The sequence below is a fragment of the Carettochelys insculpta genome, chromosome 22, assembly GCF_033958435.1.
Source record: "Carettochelys insculpta isolate YL-2023 chromosome 22, ASM3395843v1, whole genome shotgun sequence".
NCBI classification, from domain to species: domain Eukaryota; kingdom Metazoa; phylum Chordata; order Testudines; family Carettochelyidae; genus Carettochelys; species Carettochelys insculpta.
Window position 1 is genome coordinate 19,109,006 of NC_134158.1, and position 20,012 is coordinate 19,129,017.

At 41.9% G+C, this 20,012-nt stretch overlaps 1 protein-coding gene across 2 annotated transcripts in view; it reads left to right on the top strand.

The window, feature by feature from the left end:
• The window catches only part of ARHGAP35 (Rho GTPase activating protein 35), a 122,666-nt gene that overhangs the window by 34,684 nt on the left and 67,970 nt on the right, over window positions 1–20,012 (top strand). For both annotated transcript variants that reach the window (XM_075015966.1, XM_075015967.1), the window contains exon 2: window positions 229–4,132. In XM_075015966.1, coding sequence (XP_074872067.1) covers window positions 434–4,132 — 3,699 coding nt within the window. In that variant the 5' untranslated portion in view covers window positions 229–433. The remainder of the gene's footprint in view (window positions 1–228; window positions 4,133–20,012) is intronic.

Consider the following 20,012-nt stretch of genomic DNA (forward strand, 5'->3'; position numbering starts at 1 on the left):
CCAAACAGTGGGACTTCTGGGAGTTGGCAAATGAATATGAAAATGAGGATCATAAGATTTGAGACACTGCTTTGGTAAAAATATTTTAAGGAACAGTTTACAGCTAGTTGCCGTTTGTGATTAAGTGCCATGTGTTAAACTGTACCAACAGCTTCTTGCTGGAGTTCAGTTGTATATGTACAATAATTTCAGAGCTGTATTACTGATTATTCTTTCTCTCTTTCCTAGGGGGAAATGCAGTCTATCCAATTATGAAAATCAGTGAGAACTGAGCTGCTGCTGGTGCACACAGTATGGGAACAGCCAACTTCATTGCCCTGGCAGTCCACTTGGATTGATAACTGTCATCCCTCCTCCGACAAGCTTTGAAATTCCATGGGGTACTGGAAACACTAATCCTCTCGGAAGCAGTTGACTGTGGCAGGATGTGTGGATGATGATGATGGCAAGAAAGCAAGATGTTCGCATTCCCACCTACAACATTAGCGTGGTGGGATTGTCTGGAACAGAGAAGGAGAAGGGACAGTGTGGTATTGGCAAGTCCTGCCTCTGCAATCGGTTTGTGCGGCCTAGTGCAGATGACTTTCATTTGGATCACACTTCAGTTCTCAGCACCAGTGACTTTGGAGGAAGGGTTGTCAATAATGATCACTTTCTTTACTGGGGGGAGGTTGTGCGTTCCCTGGAGGATTGTGTGGAGTGTAAAATGCATATTGTGGAACAGACTGAATTTATTGATGACCAGACTTTTCAGCCACACCGCAGCACGGCCCTGCAGCCCTATATCAAAAGGGCTGCTGCAACCAAACTTGCATCAGCTGAAAAGCTCATGTACTTTTGCACTGATCAGCTTGGGCTGGAGCAGGACTTTGAACAAAAACAAATGCCAGATGGAAAGCTGCTGATTGATGGCTTTCTTCTTTGCATCGATGTTAGCAGAGGTATGAACAGGAACTTTGATGATCAACTTAAGTTTGTTTCAAATCTTTACAATCAACTAGCAAAAACAAAAAAACCCATTGTGGTGGTCCTGACAAAGTGTGATGAAGGAGTGGAGCGGTACATTAGAGATGCACATACTTTTGCCTTAAGCAAAAAGAACCTCCAGGTTGTGGAGACATCTGCTAGATGCAATGTGAACGTAGACCTGGCTTTCAGCACTTTAGTGCAGCTGATTGATAAAAGTAGGGGGAAGACTAAAATTATCCCCTACTTTGAAGCTTTGAAACAGCAGAGCCAACAGATAGCGGCTTCAAAAGATAAGTATGAATGGCTGGTTAGCCGCATTGTCAAAAACCACAATGAAACATGGTTGAATGTCAGCCGAAAGATGCAGTCCTCTCCAGAATATCAGGACTATGTGTATGTGGAAGGAACACAGAAAGCCAAGAAGCTGTTCCAACAACACGTCCATCGTCTCAAACAGGAGCATATAGAGCGCAGAAGAAAGATGTATCTTGCTGCTCTTCCTCTAGCATTTGATGCTCTTATTCCCAACCTGGACGAAATAGATCACTTGAGCTGCATAAAAGTAGAGAAGTTATTGGAGACTAAGCCAGATTTCTTAAAATGGTTTGTTGTTCTTGAAGAGACCCCTTGGGATGCTACTAGCCATATAGACAACATGGAAAATGAATGCATTCCTTTTGACCTGATGGAGACTCTGCCTGCAGAGCAGGTTTATGAAGCTCACTTAGAAAAGCTTAGGAATGAGAGGAAAAGAGTAGAAATGAGAAGGGCTTTCAAAGAAAATCTGGAGACGTCTCCTTTCATAACACCTGGGAAACCATGGGAAGAAGCTCGTAGTTTTATTATGAATGAGGAATTTTACATGTGGCTGGAGGAATCTGTGTATATGGATATCTACAGCAAACACCAAAAACAGATTATAGAAAAGGCAAAGGAGGAGTTTCAGGAACTGCTTCTGGAATATTCAGAATTGTTTTATGAGCTGGAACTTGATGCTAAACCTAGCAAAGAGAAAATGGGTGTTATTCAAGAGGTTTTAGGTGAAGAGCAAAGATTTAAAGCTTTGCAAAAGCTGCAAGCTGAGCGAGATGCCCTTATTTTGAAGCACATTCATTTTGTGTATCACCCAACAAAGGAAACTTGTCCTAGCTGCCCAGTTTGTATAGACTCTAAAATCGAGCATTTGATCAGTTCCAGGTTTATAAGATCATCTGAGCGCAATCAGAAAAACTTGCTTTCAGATTCCAATATAGATAGGATAAATCTGGTTATTCTTGGCAAAGATGGCCTAGCACGTGAACTAGCAAATGAGATTCGAGCTCTGTGTACAAATGATGATAAGTATGTGATAGATGGTAAAATGTATGAACTTTCCTTGAGACCAATTGAGGGTAATGTCCGACTTCCCGTTAATTCTTTTCAGACACCAACGTTTCAGCCACATGGTTGTCTCTGCCTTTACAATTCAAAGGAATCTCTATCTTATGTTGTGGAAAGTATTGAGAAGAGTAGAGAGTCAACCCTTGGCAGAAGGGACAATCATTTGGTTCATCTTCCTCTAACACTAATACTGGTTAACAAGAGAGGGGACACTAGTGGAGAAACACTACATAGTTTGATACAGCAAGGTCAACAGATTGCCAGTAAACTACAGTGTGTCTTTCTTGACCCTGCTTCAGCTGGCATTGGATATGGCCGTAACATTAATGAAAAGCAAATCAGTCAAGTTTTGAAAGGCTTACTGGACTCAAAGCGTAATTTAAATCTTGTAAGTTCAACATCTAGCATCAAAGATTTAGCAGATGTTGACCTTCGAATTGTGATGTGTTTGTTGTGTGGAGATCCTTTTAATGCAGATGACATCCTTCTACCTATCCTTCAGTCCCAAACCTGCAGACCTTCTCAGTGTGGCAGTAGTAACTCAGTTCTACTTGAATTACCAATAGGGCCACACAAAAGACGAATAGAACTGTCCATCCTTTCATACCATTCCTCATTCAGCATTAGGAAAAGCCGGTTAGTGCATGGGTACATTGTGTTTTTTTCAGCGAAACGTAAGGCATCCTTGGCTATGTTACGTGCCTTTCTTTGTGAAGTGCAGGATATTATCCCTATTCAAATTGTGGCGCTCACAGATGGCTCAATAGACATTCTAGACAATGACTTAAGTCGAGAACAGCTGACCGAGGGACAGGAGATTGCCCAAGAAATTGATGGAAAGTTTACGACTATACCTTGTTGCCAGCCTCAACACAAACTTGAGATCTTTCACTCATTTTTTAAAGATGTGGTGGAGAAAAAAAATATAATTGAAGCCACTCATATGTATGATAATGCTGCTGAAGCATGCAGCACGACAGAAGAAGTGTTTAATTCACCTCGGGCTGGCTCACCTCTTTGTAATTCAAACCTTCAGGATTCAGAAGAAGACACTGAGCCACCATCTTACAGCCCATTTAGAGAGGACACATCCATGCCTGCTTTATCCAAAGACCATTCTAAACTTTCAATGGAGCTGGAGGGGAATGATGGTCTGTCTGTCTTTTCTGTTATGAGCACTTTTGAAAGCAAGCTGAACAACAAAGTACCTCCTCCAGTGAAACCAAAGCCCCCTGTACACTTTGACATTACAAAGGGGGATCTGTCTTATTTGGAACAAGGGCATAGAGATGGACAGAGGAAGTCAGTGTCATCTAGTAGTTGGCTGCCTACAGATGGTTTTGACCCTTCTGATTATGCAGAACCTATAGATGCTGTGGTCAAACCAAGGAATGAGGAGGAAAATATATACTCTGTGCCTCATGATAGCACCCAAGGCAAAATCATCACCATTCGTAATATTAACAAAACTCAGTCTAATGGCAGTGGTAATGGTTCAGACAGTGAAATGGACACAAGTTCTCTGGAACGTGGTCGAAAAGTGTCTATTGTTAGTAAACCTGTGTTGTATCGGACAAGATGTGCAAGACTGGGGAGATTTGCCAGTTACCGAACCAGTTTCGGTGTAGGAAGCGATGACGAGTTGGGACCCATTAGGAAGAAAGAAGATGATCAGACTTCCCAAGGATATAAGGGGGATAATGCTGTAATTCCGTATGAAAGTGCAGATGGAGAAGATCCAAGGAGAAGAAACATTTTACGAAGCTTGAGAAGGACAACAAAGGTAAGATGCTGTTTTCTGACTTTAGAGTTTATGGGACATGCAGGTATGTGGTGAAAATATATTTTAATTGTAGAAGTCTGCCGCTCCCCTGCCCCCTTCCAGGAAGAAAGCATACACTTTCTAAGAACAGAATAGTTGGGCAGTGATTGATTCAAGTGGCATCAACCTCACAGATCCAGCAACCTAATTAGCATGCACATTAAAAAGGGGGCTCATCATGACTCTTACAGTAATTTATATACTTTGTATATTTTAAATCGCCCTTACATATGCTCGTAATCTTCTAATTTCTGGTTAGTCCTCTGCAGTGTGAGGAATGCTGGTAGTAGGTGAGAGTGAAAAACGGAGGGTGAGCAAGGAAGGAAGATGATAGGAAATAGTTCACCACCAATGAGCATCTCTCCTTGATCCTTGTATTGCACCAAAGTAAAAATGTTGTTCCTAATAAGTATGATTTTCTTCAGTCAGTTTCTTTCTGAATATTCTTTGGTTACTTGCCTTAAAGTGAATGATGTTACAATTTGATGTGATTGGAGGAAGAAATTAATGGTAAGACTGATGCTGTGCCAAAGAACCTAAGTGTTTGTTTTACTGTAGCAAAAGTGGTTGTTTAACATTGCTCATGCTTCCTCTGTACAGGTCTTGTGCACAGTCCTCTCCAGAATCTTTGAGAGCAGTGTTACGTAGAATCATTTTTCACCTTAACCCGCGCCCCACTTAGTTTTGTTCCCATCTAGGTTTCTGAGGACGTAGAAGGGCGAGTGGCCTTAGCTGTCTAGTAGTTTACACTTGTCCACTGAAAAGAGTGAGCTCAGAGCATATTGTTTCCTTGTTGCTTCTCTTACCTTGTGTGGGGTTTTGAAGGTTGCAGAGTTTTTTTAGGTGAATAATAGACTAGTCTGAAGATGTAAAGGTTTAAAATATTACTCCTTTGACAACACCCCACCACCCCGAACTCATGCATCTGATGAAGTGGGTCTTTACCCATGAAAGCTTACGCTTCAAAATATCTCTTAGTCTATAAGGTGCCACAGGACTTCTTGTTGTCCCTAGCCTGTTTGTCAGGGCTGGATATGGGCGGTGAGTGGGATCACTTGATGATTGCCTGTTCTGTTCATTTCCCTCTGGCACACCTGACATTGGCCGCTGTTAAAAGACAGGACACTGGGTTAGATGGGTCTTTGTTCTGACCCAGTATGGCTGCGCTTATGAGCCCAAATTAGAAGAACCTTGTTAGCAGCTTTTACAGACTTACTTTAACTTAGTCATACAAAATTTAGAAATATAAATTTAAATTCTAACTCTCTTCTCTGTACGTTTTGTCTCCTGTACCTGAAAGTATCTTTATCCATGGATATAAAATGAAAGTCATGCTAGAACATCAGCTTTTGAGTTTTTTACACAAAAGCGACCTAACAGTTTTATTCTTTGTTAAAGATCACTGACAAGCTGAACATATATAGTAATGAGACGCTGACACGAAACTATTATATTTTGATACATTGCCAACAATTTTATGCAAATACATCAGTATTAATATAGTATGCCACAGTTAGCTAGCTGCACCTGTGTCCCCCTCGGTATTCTTTCAGTGAACCCTCATAGGTGTCAAGTCTCATGCCTTTATAGGAAATGCGTCTTGCCCACAAAAGCTCATTACCTAATAAATTTGTTAGTCTTTGAAGTGCTACAGTACTGCTTGTTGTTTGTGAAGGTATAGGTGAGCATGGCTACCCCGGGACTATCCCAGAGTGAAATTCTGCAATGCTTCTATCCTTAGATTGGGCCCTTGGCTATAGTATCCTGTGTATCCAGCATTCTTACTCAGTAGGTCTGACTGAATTTTGGGTAACCTGTGGTTCTTGACTTTAGGTGTCTGTGATGAATGGCATGCAATGATCAGACAGCCTTTATAGTCCCAAAGTATTGTTGATTTTAACATTAGGACCAGGCATTTAGACACAAAGGATTTTAAAATAGTCTGTGTGTCTGTCAAGCTTATATCTGTTCCCTGACAACAACTCTTAGACTTCCTAACCTCTTCAAACATACTAATTGGGAGTCATCACAGCCTGGTTCCCCTGCACCTGCCTCCTAAGAGAATTCCTTTTTGAACCTGACAGAGTTCTTTTGATCTCCTGTGTTCTCAGGCCCCTTCCTCTCCTGATTCATACCCGTTTTGTAGGTTAACTAGAAGGAAGCAAAATCTTCAAAGATAATTGTGCTGGCATTATTCCGTTATCACCCTCAAGTGGTTGTGAAGAGCTGTCTTATCTTGAGCCATTCTTTCCCATCCCGCTTGTTTTCTCATGCAGTCTGCCTGTTGCACTAAATCATTATACTTACACATTTAAAAAAAAAGTAGTAACCAGTAAATTTAGTAATAAATTATTATGGTGCAGCTCACAATTTAGCACAAAGGACACTGTAAGCTAAAATCAAGAAGGAGCCCCTGTACGGCTAAATCTCAAACAGGAGAATAAACAAATGCAGAGGAAGATAAAAAGTCTTGAACCCAGAGAGATACTGGAACTGAAGGTATTAGATTAGGCAAATAAATGCTATAGCAAGTGTTTTTCAGCATTCTTTTTTTTGGGTGGGGGGACTTAAGGTGCAGCCCTTTAATCAGGTTTACTCTTTTCAGGGCGTCTCCCCATTGAGAGCCTGACAGTCACAATGTTTGCTGCCAAACTCCTTGGGCACCAAATGCCATCTTGTTTCCACAAACTGTCATGTTTTTGGCCGTCAGTATTTCTCCCCCATATACACATAGGATGTTGGAGTGTTGAGTAGTTAGTGAAGTTCTCTGTTGCTCCATGTCTTTGATTTTTGTTGTGCTGTATGCCTTAGACAAATTAGCAGGAAGTTGAGAGGCTGGAAAACCAGTATTTCAAAATCCTTTAATCTACCAGTGGTATTTATCATTACAGCAACCTGGTTGCACAGCTATTCAGTTAAAACCAGTTTGCTTAATTACTTTATTGAATTAGACAGTAAACAGGAGCTCTTGCTGGTGGGTTTCTTGTTGTGGTCCTGTGATTACATATGAAATTGACATTTTAAAACTATCTTATTCAAAAGGATCTCGAAGTGGGGTTTTTGGGAGTTCCTAAGTGACTTAGGAGAACAAGACCTAGTTCATTATTGAAAAACCAAAATATTTTCTCAGTAGAACAGAAAGAATTGAAATGGAAGAGTGCCATATAGTCTTCTGAGTCCACCTTATTTCAGCCCTGGTGTGGAGGGTGTTCTGTACTCACCTTTTGTGTCTGAAACTGTCTCACGGTGGCAGAGGTTTCTACACCGATGCCTGACTACTAGGAATTCTTTCTACTAAAAATTCAGCTGAGACCCACAGACATCTTTTGCTAATTTCTGGAAGGTGTATTGCATGCAAATCAGGAACCTATGAGGTAAATAGTGCCATAATGAGGGGATTTTTTTGTTAGAGGTCCTTGTTGATACTTCATAGTTAAGGTGGAGTTCCAATTTGGGCTTAAAGTAGGGATTCAGCAGTTGTGATTTGTAAGTAAAATGCATTATCTTCGCCAAGCTAGCAGCACTAACTGTTGAGCACTCTGAATTTTCTGTGAATTTACAAGTAAATCCATTGATTAATTTTGAGCTACAGTTAGAGTCCATTAAGAAATTTCACATCTGTAAATCATCTTTGTGTCAAATGATCTTAATGAAATAACACTTCAGACTTTCCATGTAGTTAAAATTAATTGAAATAATGGACATAGACTATATTTGAAGAAATTGTAATTAAGTTATGAACAATTGTATCTGCTATGATACAAATTACAGATGGGTCCAGATAGTGAGATCATTGTGGTGTTAGATTGCATAACCAATTGCCACACTTCCTCCGGCCACTGATTTTCCTCCAGCAGTTCTATTGCATATAACTCCTCATTAGTTTAAGGTTCAGTGTTTCTCTAGTCAAGAGTTCTCATCAGTTAACTGTGGTCCAACCAGCACAGTTTTTTTTAAGGGTCCATGATTGCATATTAGCCAGAGCCCTCAGAGTTAGGTGTTCCCCATGCAATCTATTCTTAACCCTACTGTGTTCAGGAAGTACTGATGAACTGAGGCAGGAATGAAGGGGAAGCTCTTAAGACAGACATTTTAGGATTTAGGGAAGGGGTGCTCCTTTTAATCCCTTACACAGTTCTCTGACTCTGCAACACAGTCTTTTAAACCAAAAGAGGACTTTGCAGTTTGAGAGAGATTCGGCAATACACTTTGGCTACTTTCTGTTATCCAAAGCTGCTGTTAAACCCATATCTGCTGAATGTTGAACTCTGGCTAGAAATGCCTATATTGTCAGTGTAAAAAGCCCAGAACTTGAATAGAGCAGAAAGTGGATGACTCTTCTGGAGTCTGGCATACCTTAGGGTATTGTCAATAAAAATTTTCCAGACCTAAACGTACTCATTCTGAGAGCATTGCCAGTGACCATGCAGTGATTAGAGCTTTAATCAGACTTCAGCTGATCGTCTCATATCTTTGAGGAAAATGAAATAGAAGACTGGTCCAGATCCTGGTATTACGCCATAAATCAGGAGGCCCCAGAATACTAAAGTATAGAAATGCTTGTAAATTCACAGTGGAGTACCTTTTGAGGGCATGTATGTGGAGAAGGGGGAAGAATACAAAAGTAGAGACCATGTAATTAAAAATGCTGATTTGAGATTGTGTATAACTGGTGAAAATCCACAGTGTATCTAAAAGAGTTGGTATTCCCATGGCCCACGTCAAGAGGTTAAAGGAATTGGTATAAGAATAGAAGATTTAGCAGTACAGCACTATGTGCAGAATGCTAATTGGGGAAAGGGCAGGAAATTCTCTGACTTCTCAGCTAATTTGCTAGATTAGCTGGTTGCTATGAAGCTGTGAAATTTACATAGCAGGTAATGGTTTCTCTGCAGCCATAAATGAAATCTCATCTTAAGTTCATTTTTAATACCATGGTAGTCATATGTTTATGTGTTTGTCATAATTTTATTTAATTCCTTCTGTGCTATTTTGAAATCAGCCTTTTGTCTGCTGTTTCCACTTCAAAATTAAATGTTTATTTTGTGACAGTTTCAGTTAGTACACATGTTCATGCTTAGGAGGAGAAAGCTGCTGTAAGTCTCTCTTCTGTCCATATCAGTGTGTTTTAAAGACAATTTATCAGAGGAGCTGTGCAGTTGTTTTCTATAAACACTGTAAGCTAGGCAAACTGTCCTCCCAGTATTTCTCTGGAAGTCCAAATGCATATCATTTTTAGCCTTGCTTATATGGTCTCGCCAGTAGTGTCTTGTATTTATGTCCGTTGTTCTTCTCTGAGTGGCAAAAGTACAATATATTGTACTTGTCTGTGATGTTTCTCGTTCTGTAAGGATAGAAAATATGGAATGAGTCCTGAAGTAAGAGAATTCACGGAGAATTTTCATGTTTTCTTTTGGAGGTTTGTGTTTGAATGTCATATAAACAGTGGCTGGTGAACACTTGAATTTCCCTGGCCTTCAAAAGGTGGTGGGTAAATTTTGACAGGCAAGTTGAATAATATGAAATTTGAATCTTTTGTTATCTTACAGAATGGAATTTTGTTTTAAGGAACTATACTGGTTTGCAGTGTAAACACCCTCTCTCACACACTGGACTACAGTTTAGTTTCTGTAATACAGATTTATTGAGAAGGCTGTTCAGTGATTGTGTAAGGTCAGTGCTGCTCCTTACTCAGCAGCTTTCCACAAATTTTGCCAACTTGGGCTTTAAAGATTGTTCCTTACAATGAACAGTAATAGCTACTACATGGAAGGGTGTTCTTGTTTTCATCCTTAAACTCTTGTTTTCTTAAACAGTGTTGCTACAGCTTTGCTGAACATTGATGATTTCATACGTTCAGCAGCTGTCCCTTGGCAAGCAGGGTAGGTTACCTACAGCCCCCAACTCAAACCACTACAATGCATCATTAAAGGCCTACGACCTATCCTAAATCATGGTGCCACGCTCCAGAAAGCTCTAGGTGACAGGCCTGTTCTTTCCTATAGACAATCTCCCATCCTTATGAGGATTCTCACTAGCAACCACAGGCTATACCACAGTGGCCGTGTCTACACTAGCCCCAAACTTCGAAATGGCCATGCAAATGACCATTTCGAAGTTTACTAATGAAGTGCTGAAATGCATATTCAGCACTTCATTAGCATGTGGGCGGCTGCGGCCCTTTGAAATTGACATGGCTCGCTGCCGCGTGGCTCGTCCCAACAGGGCTCCTTTTCGAAAGGACCCTGCCTACTTCGAAGTCCCCTTATTCCCATCTGCTCATGGGAATAAGGGGACTTCAAAGTAGGCGGGGTCCTTTCGAAAAGGAGCCCTGTTGGGATGAGCCACGCAGCGGAGAGCCATGTCAATTTCGAAGCACCGTGGCTGCCCGCATGCTAATGAAGTGCTGAATATGCATTTCAGCGCTTCATTAGTAAACTTCGAAATGGCCATTTGCATGGCCATTTTGAAGTATGGGGCTAGTGTAGACATAGCCAATAGTAGTAATCCTGGAACTTTTCCTTGCAACAAGCCCCACTGCCAACTTTGTCCACCTGCACATTCTTGAGATACCATCACTGGATGTAACCACGTTACTTACAGAATCACAGGCACATTCTCCTGTTCCTCAACTTACATATTTGCCATCATGTGCTGACGATGCCCACACACCATGTATATAGGACAGACGGCAAACACTCTTCGACAAAGACTGAATGGACATAGAACAGATATAAAAAAACCTCCAAATACACAAACCGGTCACCCAGCACTTTAATGGAGTGGGCCATTCTCTTAAAGACCTGAAAGTTTGTGTTCTATTGAAAAGGGACTTTAAAAACCATCTACAGAGGGAATGCTCGGAACTAACGTTCATGTTCAAATTCAGCATATCAACGTGTGGTTTGAACAGGGACAGCAATTACCTGACTCATCATAAGGACTGTTACATACTTGGATGTTTTATCTAACTCCTAACTTCCCCACCCCACAGCCACCCCTCCGCCCCTTGCTATCCCTGTGCTCTTCTGATTTGTCAACCTTGAAAACAATTTTTGGATCTCTGTGCTTTATATAGTGAGTCTGTTCTGGTAAGGCTATGATCTGAAGAAGTGGGTCTGTCCCATGAAAGTTCATCACCTAATTATTTTGTTAAAGTGCTACATGACTGCTTTTTTGTTTTGATAGGATAGGTTATGCTTCTTTTCATTGGAGCACTGTTCCTGAAAGAACACAGGAGGGCTGTGAATTGGTAGAGAAGACTTGTACAATCTGAAGAGTTATCTTGAAGTGGAGAGTTTTTTGCAGTTTTTAAAATTTTTTGTAATGTGTGCTTCCTTTGAGTTATAAAAAATTCTCTTGGAAAATCTGTAATTTGCAGATTAGTAATAAAATAAAACCTATTGGTAGAAGACTGTATTCTCTGTTCTGTGCCCCTCAATGGCATGGAAACACTGGAAACCAGAGTTTTAATTAAAAAAGAGAAGAACCTCATCAGTTCTTGATGTATAAGTATGGCCCTCTGACATTCTCGGTCCATTTCCGTCAGTTTCACAGTCAGAGGATTTTAAAAATCTGAAATGTCTTGATTCTGTAATTTTAGGAGTCCTGACCCAAAAAAGCATTGTGGGGACATTGAAAGGTTAGTGTGTGTGGGCAGATGTTGAAAGTACTGCTACTCTTACTTCTACACTGCTGCTGGTAGAGTGTCTGCCTCCAAAGCTGGGCCATGGGAGAACAGGTGCTGCTGGCTGGTAGCCCATCTCAGAAGGCAGAGCCGCAGCCAGCACCAGCATGGAAGTAAGAGTGGCATGTTATGGTATTGTCAGTCTTGCTTCTGTGCTGCCCTGAGGGCTGGGTGTCTGGCCAATAGCCACTGATCTCCAGCCATGTAGCTCTGAAGGCAGTGCAGAAGTAAGGTGGCAACACTCTTTCCTGCTCCCCCCAGACCCTTCCCAAAAAGCTTGTGACCCTTCTGCAGGTCCCTTTTGGATCAGGGCACACTTTCAGAGAAGTGCTGTTCTCCTTATGAAATCTGTATAGTAAAGGGTAAAAGTCCAGATTTCATGTCTTGTGATGCATTTTCCATGTCTATGAATTTGGTAGTCCCTGCCCATAAGATGACTGTGTAACTTAGGGTAGAAAAAAAATTTTAAATGTGCAAGACATGCAGATAATGAGAGCTCCTTTCGTAGACCTGCTTACCTGTGCGTTGATTTAAGGAACATGTTTTAGTAATTTAAGTGCAGAACTCTGTGCTTAAAAATTGTTCAATGAGTGCTGTAAAAATTGATCGTAAGATGGAAATACGAAGTTTTTTTACCGGAGGACTGCAGGTCAGAGGAGGTCTCCAAAACACATTACTTATGGAAAATCTGGATGAAAAAATGTTTTGGGCTTGGCTATTTCAGAGCCAGCAGAGGGAGCACAAGTTAATTGTCAACCATAATTACTAGATCTTGATGTTGATGAACAAACAATTAAGTAAATTGAAAGGCTTTGTTAATTTCAAGGTCTATTGGAAACACATGGAGAGAACCTCAAATATTTGCCAAATAGAAAAAAGCAAAATTAATAATTTTGTAACAGTGAGAAATTATCTTCCAGGCTTCTCAGAGGGAATAAATAATGGAGTAAAATACTTGTTCTAGTGCCCCCTTTTTAGTAATTCACTGATACAACTTCTAAGCTTAAAGCTCCAGTGGCATATTACTCTGAGGAACTCCTGACCTGGCTTCAGTCAGTGATTTGATTCTTTGAGTCAAAATAAAAAATAACTTCAACTCATCAGTCTGTTGAACTCATTCTTTGTCAGATAAGGGCTGTGTCCTGTCACTAGTATTCCTGAGCCAAGCTCATCTGCATTAGCTAGGTAACAGTTGATGGATGTAGCAGGTATGTTCATTCATTCATATGTATGAATTTTATGGGCAGAAGGTGAATTATTGTGCTCATCTAGTCTGACCTGTCACCTCACACATGGCATAGAGTTTTATCCTGTGCTGCCTGCATCTCAGAGGAAGCTATTCTAGTAATTAACTATTGTTTTTGTTCTGTTTTTTTTTTTAAAGATAGGTGTGCCTCATTTTCAGGGGTTGGCCTTGGCTAGCCTTAACTTTTGTCCATTAGATCATGTTATGCCTTTGTCTGCTTGTCTAAAAAGTCTTCTACTAAGTTCTCATCTGATTATGGAGGTACTTTTATAACATGACTGCCTCTTGGCTTTCTCAAGCTGACGACAGCTTATTAAATATCACTATAAGTCTTGCTTTCTCGTGGTTCTGTGGCCCATTTTTTGTGTAGTTAGTAAGAGGGATGTAAAATCTTGTTCAATTATTTAACTAATTAGTGTGGGTGGGAAGCTACCTGAGACACTCATAGGACCAGTGTAGTTGTGGGGTTGCTGCAGCAGGTCTGGAGTGCCTCTGCCCGTTGCATGCCCAGTGGAGCACGTCGTTGATAGGGGTGGCTCTGGCTGCACTGGAGCACACCCCAGCTGCAGCGGGCCACATGGGGCTGGAGCAACCTCTTGCCTACAGTGGACTGCTTCAGCCCCTACAAGTTCAGGGTGAGGCTTACTGGTTAAACATAAACAACATCCCTAGTTAATAACTACACTTCCCCCTTTTATAGATGGGGTAAATTAGGCAGAGATTCTTTTTTGCTGAACGTCCCATAGCTAGTTGTCGTCATTTTGTTTTCGTGGTTCTAAAACTAACATAGTAACACGTACATGCTCATGGCTTTGTATAGATTTAAAATGAAGGTTAATACTCCACATTTTCGAATTGGCTGAAAGATCTGGATCAAGATGTTGCAAAATCCTTTAGCTATCACTGAAGAATGGGTTGAATCTGGCAAATACATGAGTGACCTCCATCCTCAAAAACCAAGCTGATAATAAGAGGATCTGGTTCCCTCTGATCTCTTTTAGTGATTCATCTGATACTAGCATTTGTAGCAGGGCAGGATTTACTCTTTTCTTTGAGCTAAAAATGAATTTTCTTCCTCAGGTCTAAAATTTTGAACTCTGATCAGAAGTTTAACTTGTTTTTAAATCTCAGGTGGTATGATAGAGCAAAATGTGCACACTGACACTAAAGTCAAGACAGGCATGGATGGGTAGAGGAGAGTGTTCTTCAGAACTTAAGTTGATAAGAGGCAAATTGTACTTGGCATTTTAATTGGTTCTGCAAATTTTGTGTGTTAACATTTTCCTGTTTTGTCCTGACAGCTTTTTATTTAATAGCTTTCCTCACTCTGTTCAGGGTTGAGGCATTCACGGGAGACCTGTGTTACTGCCATCTGTACTGAAAGTAAAGATAGCAGTTTCCAACATTACCAGTCCAACACCTTTTACCAGCATTGTTTACTTGAAAAATATTTATTTTTCATATTACTGGACTGTCTATAAATCCCAATCATGGGCCAGTGTGCTAGACACTGTACAAGCCTGTCATTGATTGTTGCTTCGTACAAAAATATACTATGCCTTTTCCTCCTTATTTGGTTTCAGGCTGGCACGTGTGGAGTTGAGTAGCCTCATTTGCTCATACTAGAGCAGTGCCTAAATCAGGGATGGGTTAAATATGGCCCACAGGCCAAATCCTGCTTGCCCATCTACTTAGCAAAGCGTGCAGCAGCGTGTGTCTGGTGCCCTTCCCCCTACCTTGCTCCATCCTGCAGCCAGGGTCTCTCCTATTAGGGTGGGTGCGGGGAGAGGGAGGTGTGTGTGTGTGTGTGAGAGAGAGAGAGAGAGAGTGGGAGCATTGAAGTCAGGGTATTCCTTGCCCCTATACTCCATATGTGCAGCGCGGAAGTCAGGGAGGGGACATACATAACATAGCTGGTCCAGTCTGAAGTATGGTGAGTGACTGAGATGAGTGCCTGTCTTAAGAGGTGCTGCACTGTTTCTAAAATTTCTCCAACAAATGCACACTTCCTCCACTTCTCTTACTTGCACACACACTTCATGCACTCCCCATATACCCCATCTCTGCGAAGCGAGGGAGGAGGATACAACAGGGCAGGGCAGTTTTCCCTGTCTTAGTGACAGTGCATGGCACATCTCAGAAACTTACCTAGCAGCAGCCAGTACACCCACTCTTCCAGCCTTAGTGCCAGACGCGCACACAATCTGTCTCTCAAGCTCTGTCTGTCTGTCTCTCTCTCTCTGTATCCCCTGGCGCCTCCCCTTCAGCCCAAAGTCCTGCTGCTTCCAGGGGCCCAAAGTCGGTCCTTAATGACTTGCAAAATTCATGGAGTGGGCCTCCCTTGCAAATATTATTGCCCGCATGTGGTGTAGAATGGTTAGGATTGCAGTGTGCCAATTTTATTCTAATTTGGCACTTTAGGTAAAGCATATCAGTGCTGGAGTGAGGTATATTGATGACCAGATTCCAGCATCCGTTCTTCAGATGCCTAGTGGGAAAAGCTAGCTGTAATTCTGTTTTCTGAACAGCTAACCAGACTGTTGTGGCTTTGTAAAAAACAAACACAACCTCATATATCATTTTGTCAGCTCTATATCATACTGCAGTCCAAAGCATAATATATTAGCATTTATTCAGCACTTTTTTTTTTACACGTGGATTGTGACTACTTGTGGAAAAAGCTGCCAGCATACTTTGTGCATTGATTAACTTACCCTTCGGTCCTCATTCACATTTTTAATCTGTTTTCTTTTGCCTTTAATCTTGTCTAATAAGTGAGTAGCTCAAACCCCATCCCAGAACATAAGTCTTGTCCAAGTGAATTGCTGGAAATTTTGCCTGACGTAGGTTAGATGCAGCAATGCCGTAATCTGTTTGAGGCTTCTTGGGATCATTCCCTTTTGTGGCAAGGAAAATCAGCAGCTTTTGCCCTTAAACATCAGGGGACCCCCTCACCCCCTTCACTTGGCTGCTCTTAGAATTCTGTCCATATTCTGGCCATCAAAGCGAAGCCATTATGTTACTGTATCATTCTGTGCAACCTGATCCAATCCTTCAACACATTATGGATCTGACTTTGCAGTTCAGCTCAGTGAAGCAGAAATACTGTTTTTGCCCAGAACCAGCAGATCAGTGGGCTACTTCAAGACTGCAAAGATGCAGATAGTTCTGGCTCTCAAGGTAATTCTCTTCTGTTAACAGGCTCCACTTTATGGCTTTTTAAAAAACAAACATAACCATTTTGTCAGCTACATGCCATACTGTTGTCCAAAGCATTAATACATTAGCAATTATTCAGTGCTACATTTTCATGTTAATCAATCCATTCTCCTACCTCTGAGCGAGCTAAATATTGTCCCCATTTTACAGATTAAATATTTTTTAAAAAGTACAGCTATTCTTTTCAGTCTTTGTGGCGAATTTCCAGCAGGATCATGATATAATTGTTTCATTAAAAGGGAATACAGAACATAAACTGTGAAGCTTCTTAGCTGTTACCCACTTCTAGTTCATGGTCCTTTACCTCCTTTTCGCTTTCTCTGACTCATAACTTACCTGTTATGGCAACTTTTAGAGTAGGCGTCAGCAACTCCTGGCACAGGTGCCAAGAGTGGCCCTCGAGCCAAATTTCATCAGCATGAAAAGTGGGAGCTCAGCCCTGCCCCTGTTGTCCCATGCAACTGGGAGTTTGCTCAAAGCCATGCAGCCTGTGGTATAATAAAACAACTAATGCTACCAGCTATCAGCTAAAGGTAATGTTCTGCATCTTTATTAATAAAGCCTTTGTAAGTAGATCTATTAGTGACTTTAAAAAGTATCATAGGCACTCAGATGGTACATAGAGGTCAAAAGGTCAAATTTCAGCACTCTGCCTCCAAAAGGTTGCTGATCCCTGTTCTACAGCCTCTTTTTTGAAAAGAGAACAACACTGAAGAATGAACTTCTTAATTAGAACAAATTGATCATAAGTGGTTTCTGGAGCCCTACCTCCGAGAGCAAGGGTATAGATCTATATGTACTCCTTTCCCACAACCGAGTCTGTGAACTTGTGGAGATATGGTATCATCCCTGACTCTGATGAAGGCTTCCTGGGTTTGAATCATGCTATAGACAGCAGTTTACGCATGTCGGACGAGTTCCAATAAGAACAAAACTGCTCACATGCTAACATAGTGTCATTGGAACCTTATTCTGATAAGCAAGGGTTTTGTCATTGCTGTTGCTTTATACCTTGTCTCCCACCCTTCCTGGTCTCTGTAAGCCACGAAGTTGGAGTCCTGGAGCAGCTTGTAAGTGGGTCTCCTACATAGCAAGCAAACATAAATTATAAATATCCCTGTATGCTGGCCTTTGTTTCTGGCAAGGTTCTTAATGCTGAGACCCAGCCAAGACACCTGCTGTTTTTATAGAAACTGTCAGCGTGTGTGAAGTGCTGTGAAGAGTCCTTGCCCTTTTAAAGACTAAACAAATATATCCTCTCTGAGAACGATATGCGAGGGGCAGGCACTACTATTGTATAAGTTGGACGTGCTTTTTTGTAAGTACAGTTCTTGGAGATGGGCATCTTAAATATAGTACAGATTGAACCTTTCTAGTCTGGCATCCTCAGAACCTTGCTATTGCCAAACCAGAGAATTTGCCGACCCCCAGGAGGTCAGTACTGTGTTGTCTAGCAGCATTGCCAGCCATTCCACTGCTTACTGGGCTCTTAGAACACATTTGGGGTAAATTAGAGCTAAATAGAAGCACAGATGTCTGAGAGCCTAGGCTGATAGCTGTAAGCCAGGGGTGGGGAACCTTTTAGAGTTGGGGGCCGCTGACCCATGGAAAAATCAGTCAGGGGCCACATATTTGCAGGAAAAATAATCTCACTGATGTGGTCCCTGACTGAAAAACAACAAAAAGACACTCCCCTCATTCTGCCAACACACTAACCCCAGAGCTTACGGGAGGCCAGGGCTAGTATATTTTGTGGGCCCCCTAGGCTCTGGAGTGGGTCCAAAATGAGGAGTTCAGTATGGCAGGGGCTGAGAGGAAGCAACCTTGAGGTGAGGTGTCTGGGCAGGAGGGAGGGTGCAGGAGAAGGCTGGGGATTCGGAGGGTGGTAGGTTGCAGGAGCCAGTGTGGGTCTGGGTGGAAAGGGGTGCAGGAGTGGGTTGGGGTAGAGGTCTTGGCAGGTCGTGGTACTTATTTGGCACAGTTCCTCTGCTATGCTCATGCATTACCACCTGCTGCTCTGATTGGCTGTAGTTCTGGCCAATCAGAGCAGCTGTTCCCCCTAGCCAGGATGTGGGGGGGTGGTATGTGGTGGAGGTTGTTGGGAGCCACTTTATCTCTCTACCAGGCAGAGCCTCAACTTGCCTAACTCCAGATCCAGCTTGCCTGACTCCAGCCTGCGAGGCTCAGGACTCCCCGCTCCCCGTGCAGTGGGTTGGATGCTTGGGATGGCAGCCCTGGGCCTCGGGGACCAGATCTGTACTGCAGGCCCAGGGGTTCCCAACCCCACTGTGAATAAACATTATGAGGCTGAGGGACTTGGCCACAGCTGTGACAAGTGAACATTTGGCTAACTAAAATCATGACAGACCATGGAGGTTGCCAGACCAATGAGTGATGGACTAGAGAGAGTCAACCTGTAGGTGTTTAAAAATAGGTAGCTCTGACATGAGCATGTCCTTCTAAAGACTTAACTTACCTTTTTTGTAGAGGCTTTCAGTCTGATTTGCTAACTGAGAATTAGTGCTGTAAATGAAGATAGATGTTGGAACAGTGTCGCTTCCTTCTTGCTGAGTGCTTGCATCATTCTGTATCACTTTTAATGATTCTTTAATGAGTGACACATGCCTAGCTAAGGGCAGGGGATTGTCCATTAGACATCTGGTAAATGACACTGAAGGGTGACATTTCCAGCTGAAATGTACACAGCTAACCCTTTTATTGTCTGAAGTTCTAGTTCTAATGTGTTCTAATGTGGATTTCTGCATGTGTTGTAGCTTCATACTTCCTTGGTGCCTTGATTTTGGTACACACAGCATCTAGTCACAGGAGTCTAGAGTTAAAACTCCAGGATACCAAGCATTCTGTATTGCCTTTCAGCTGAATCTCACAGACTTCTTTAAAAATCTGCTAGGTCATCAGCATTTGCTTGCTGTAAACATTTATCAGACATTCTTTTCCCCTTCATATTTTATCCAGCTACTGCTTCTGAGGAAGCAAGAGAGATTTGTGATTCTTGTATTTGTGTTCTGACAGTATTCTACTGTGTTGTTGATTATTAAAATGTACAGTGTGAGAGCTTTCCCTAGTGATTGGAGTCATCCCAGTTACACCCTTCTGTCGTCTCACTGTTGGAGCTCTCTCTGAAAAACTGATTTCAAACTTCTAGTGCATTGAAGAGGTCTCTCCTCTGATAGCCCCATCCAAGCATCATGTACCATACATCATAGAGTCATTTGGGAAAAATGAGGATTTTGTCTTATTGGCAGTTGTATGTGATGAAACTTGTGTTTAAATTTCAGTAGGTCTGTGGGGTGGAGTATGGCAGCATTGTTATAAACCGGCTCCCAAAAAGGGCATGCTAAGGTTTTTCATCTGGTTTTGCAGCCAGACCTGAGTGGGCAGTGTACATCTGCATTGCAGAAGTTTCATCTTTTAATTTATTGCATGGCGCAAGCATGCATGCATGTAGCAAAGGGGCATACGACAAACCACACATTGCTGATTTATAGAAGGTGCGGCAAAGGATTGAAATTAGGATTGAGAACTGTAAACTACATATATTGGGAAGGAGGGAGGGAGGAACGGGAGATAGAGGGATGGTGGAAAGGTGGAAATAATAAATAGGGAGCCACAGTGTAAACTAGTTGAAATTTCCCAGTGGTTTTAGGGTATGTCTCCCTGTACTTAAT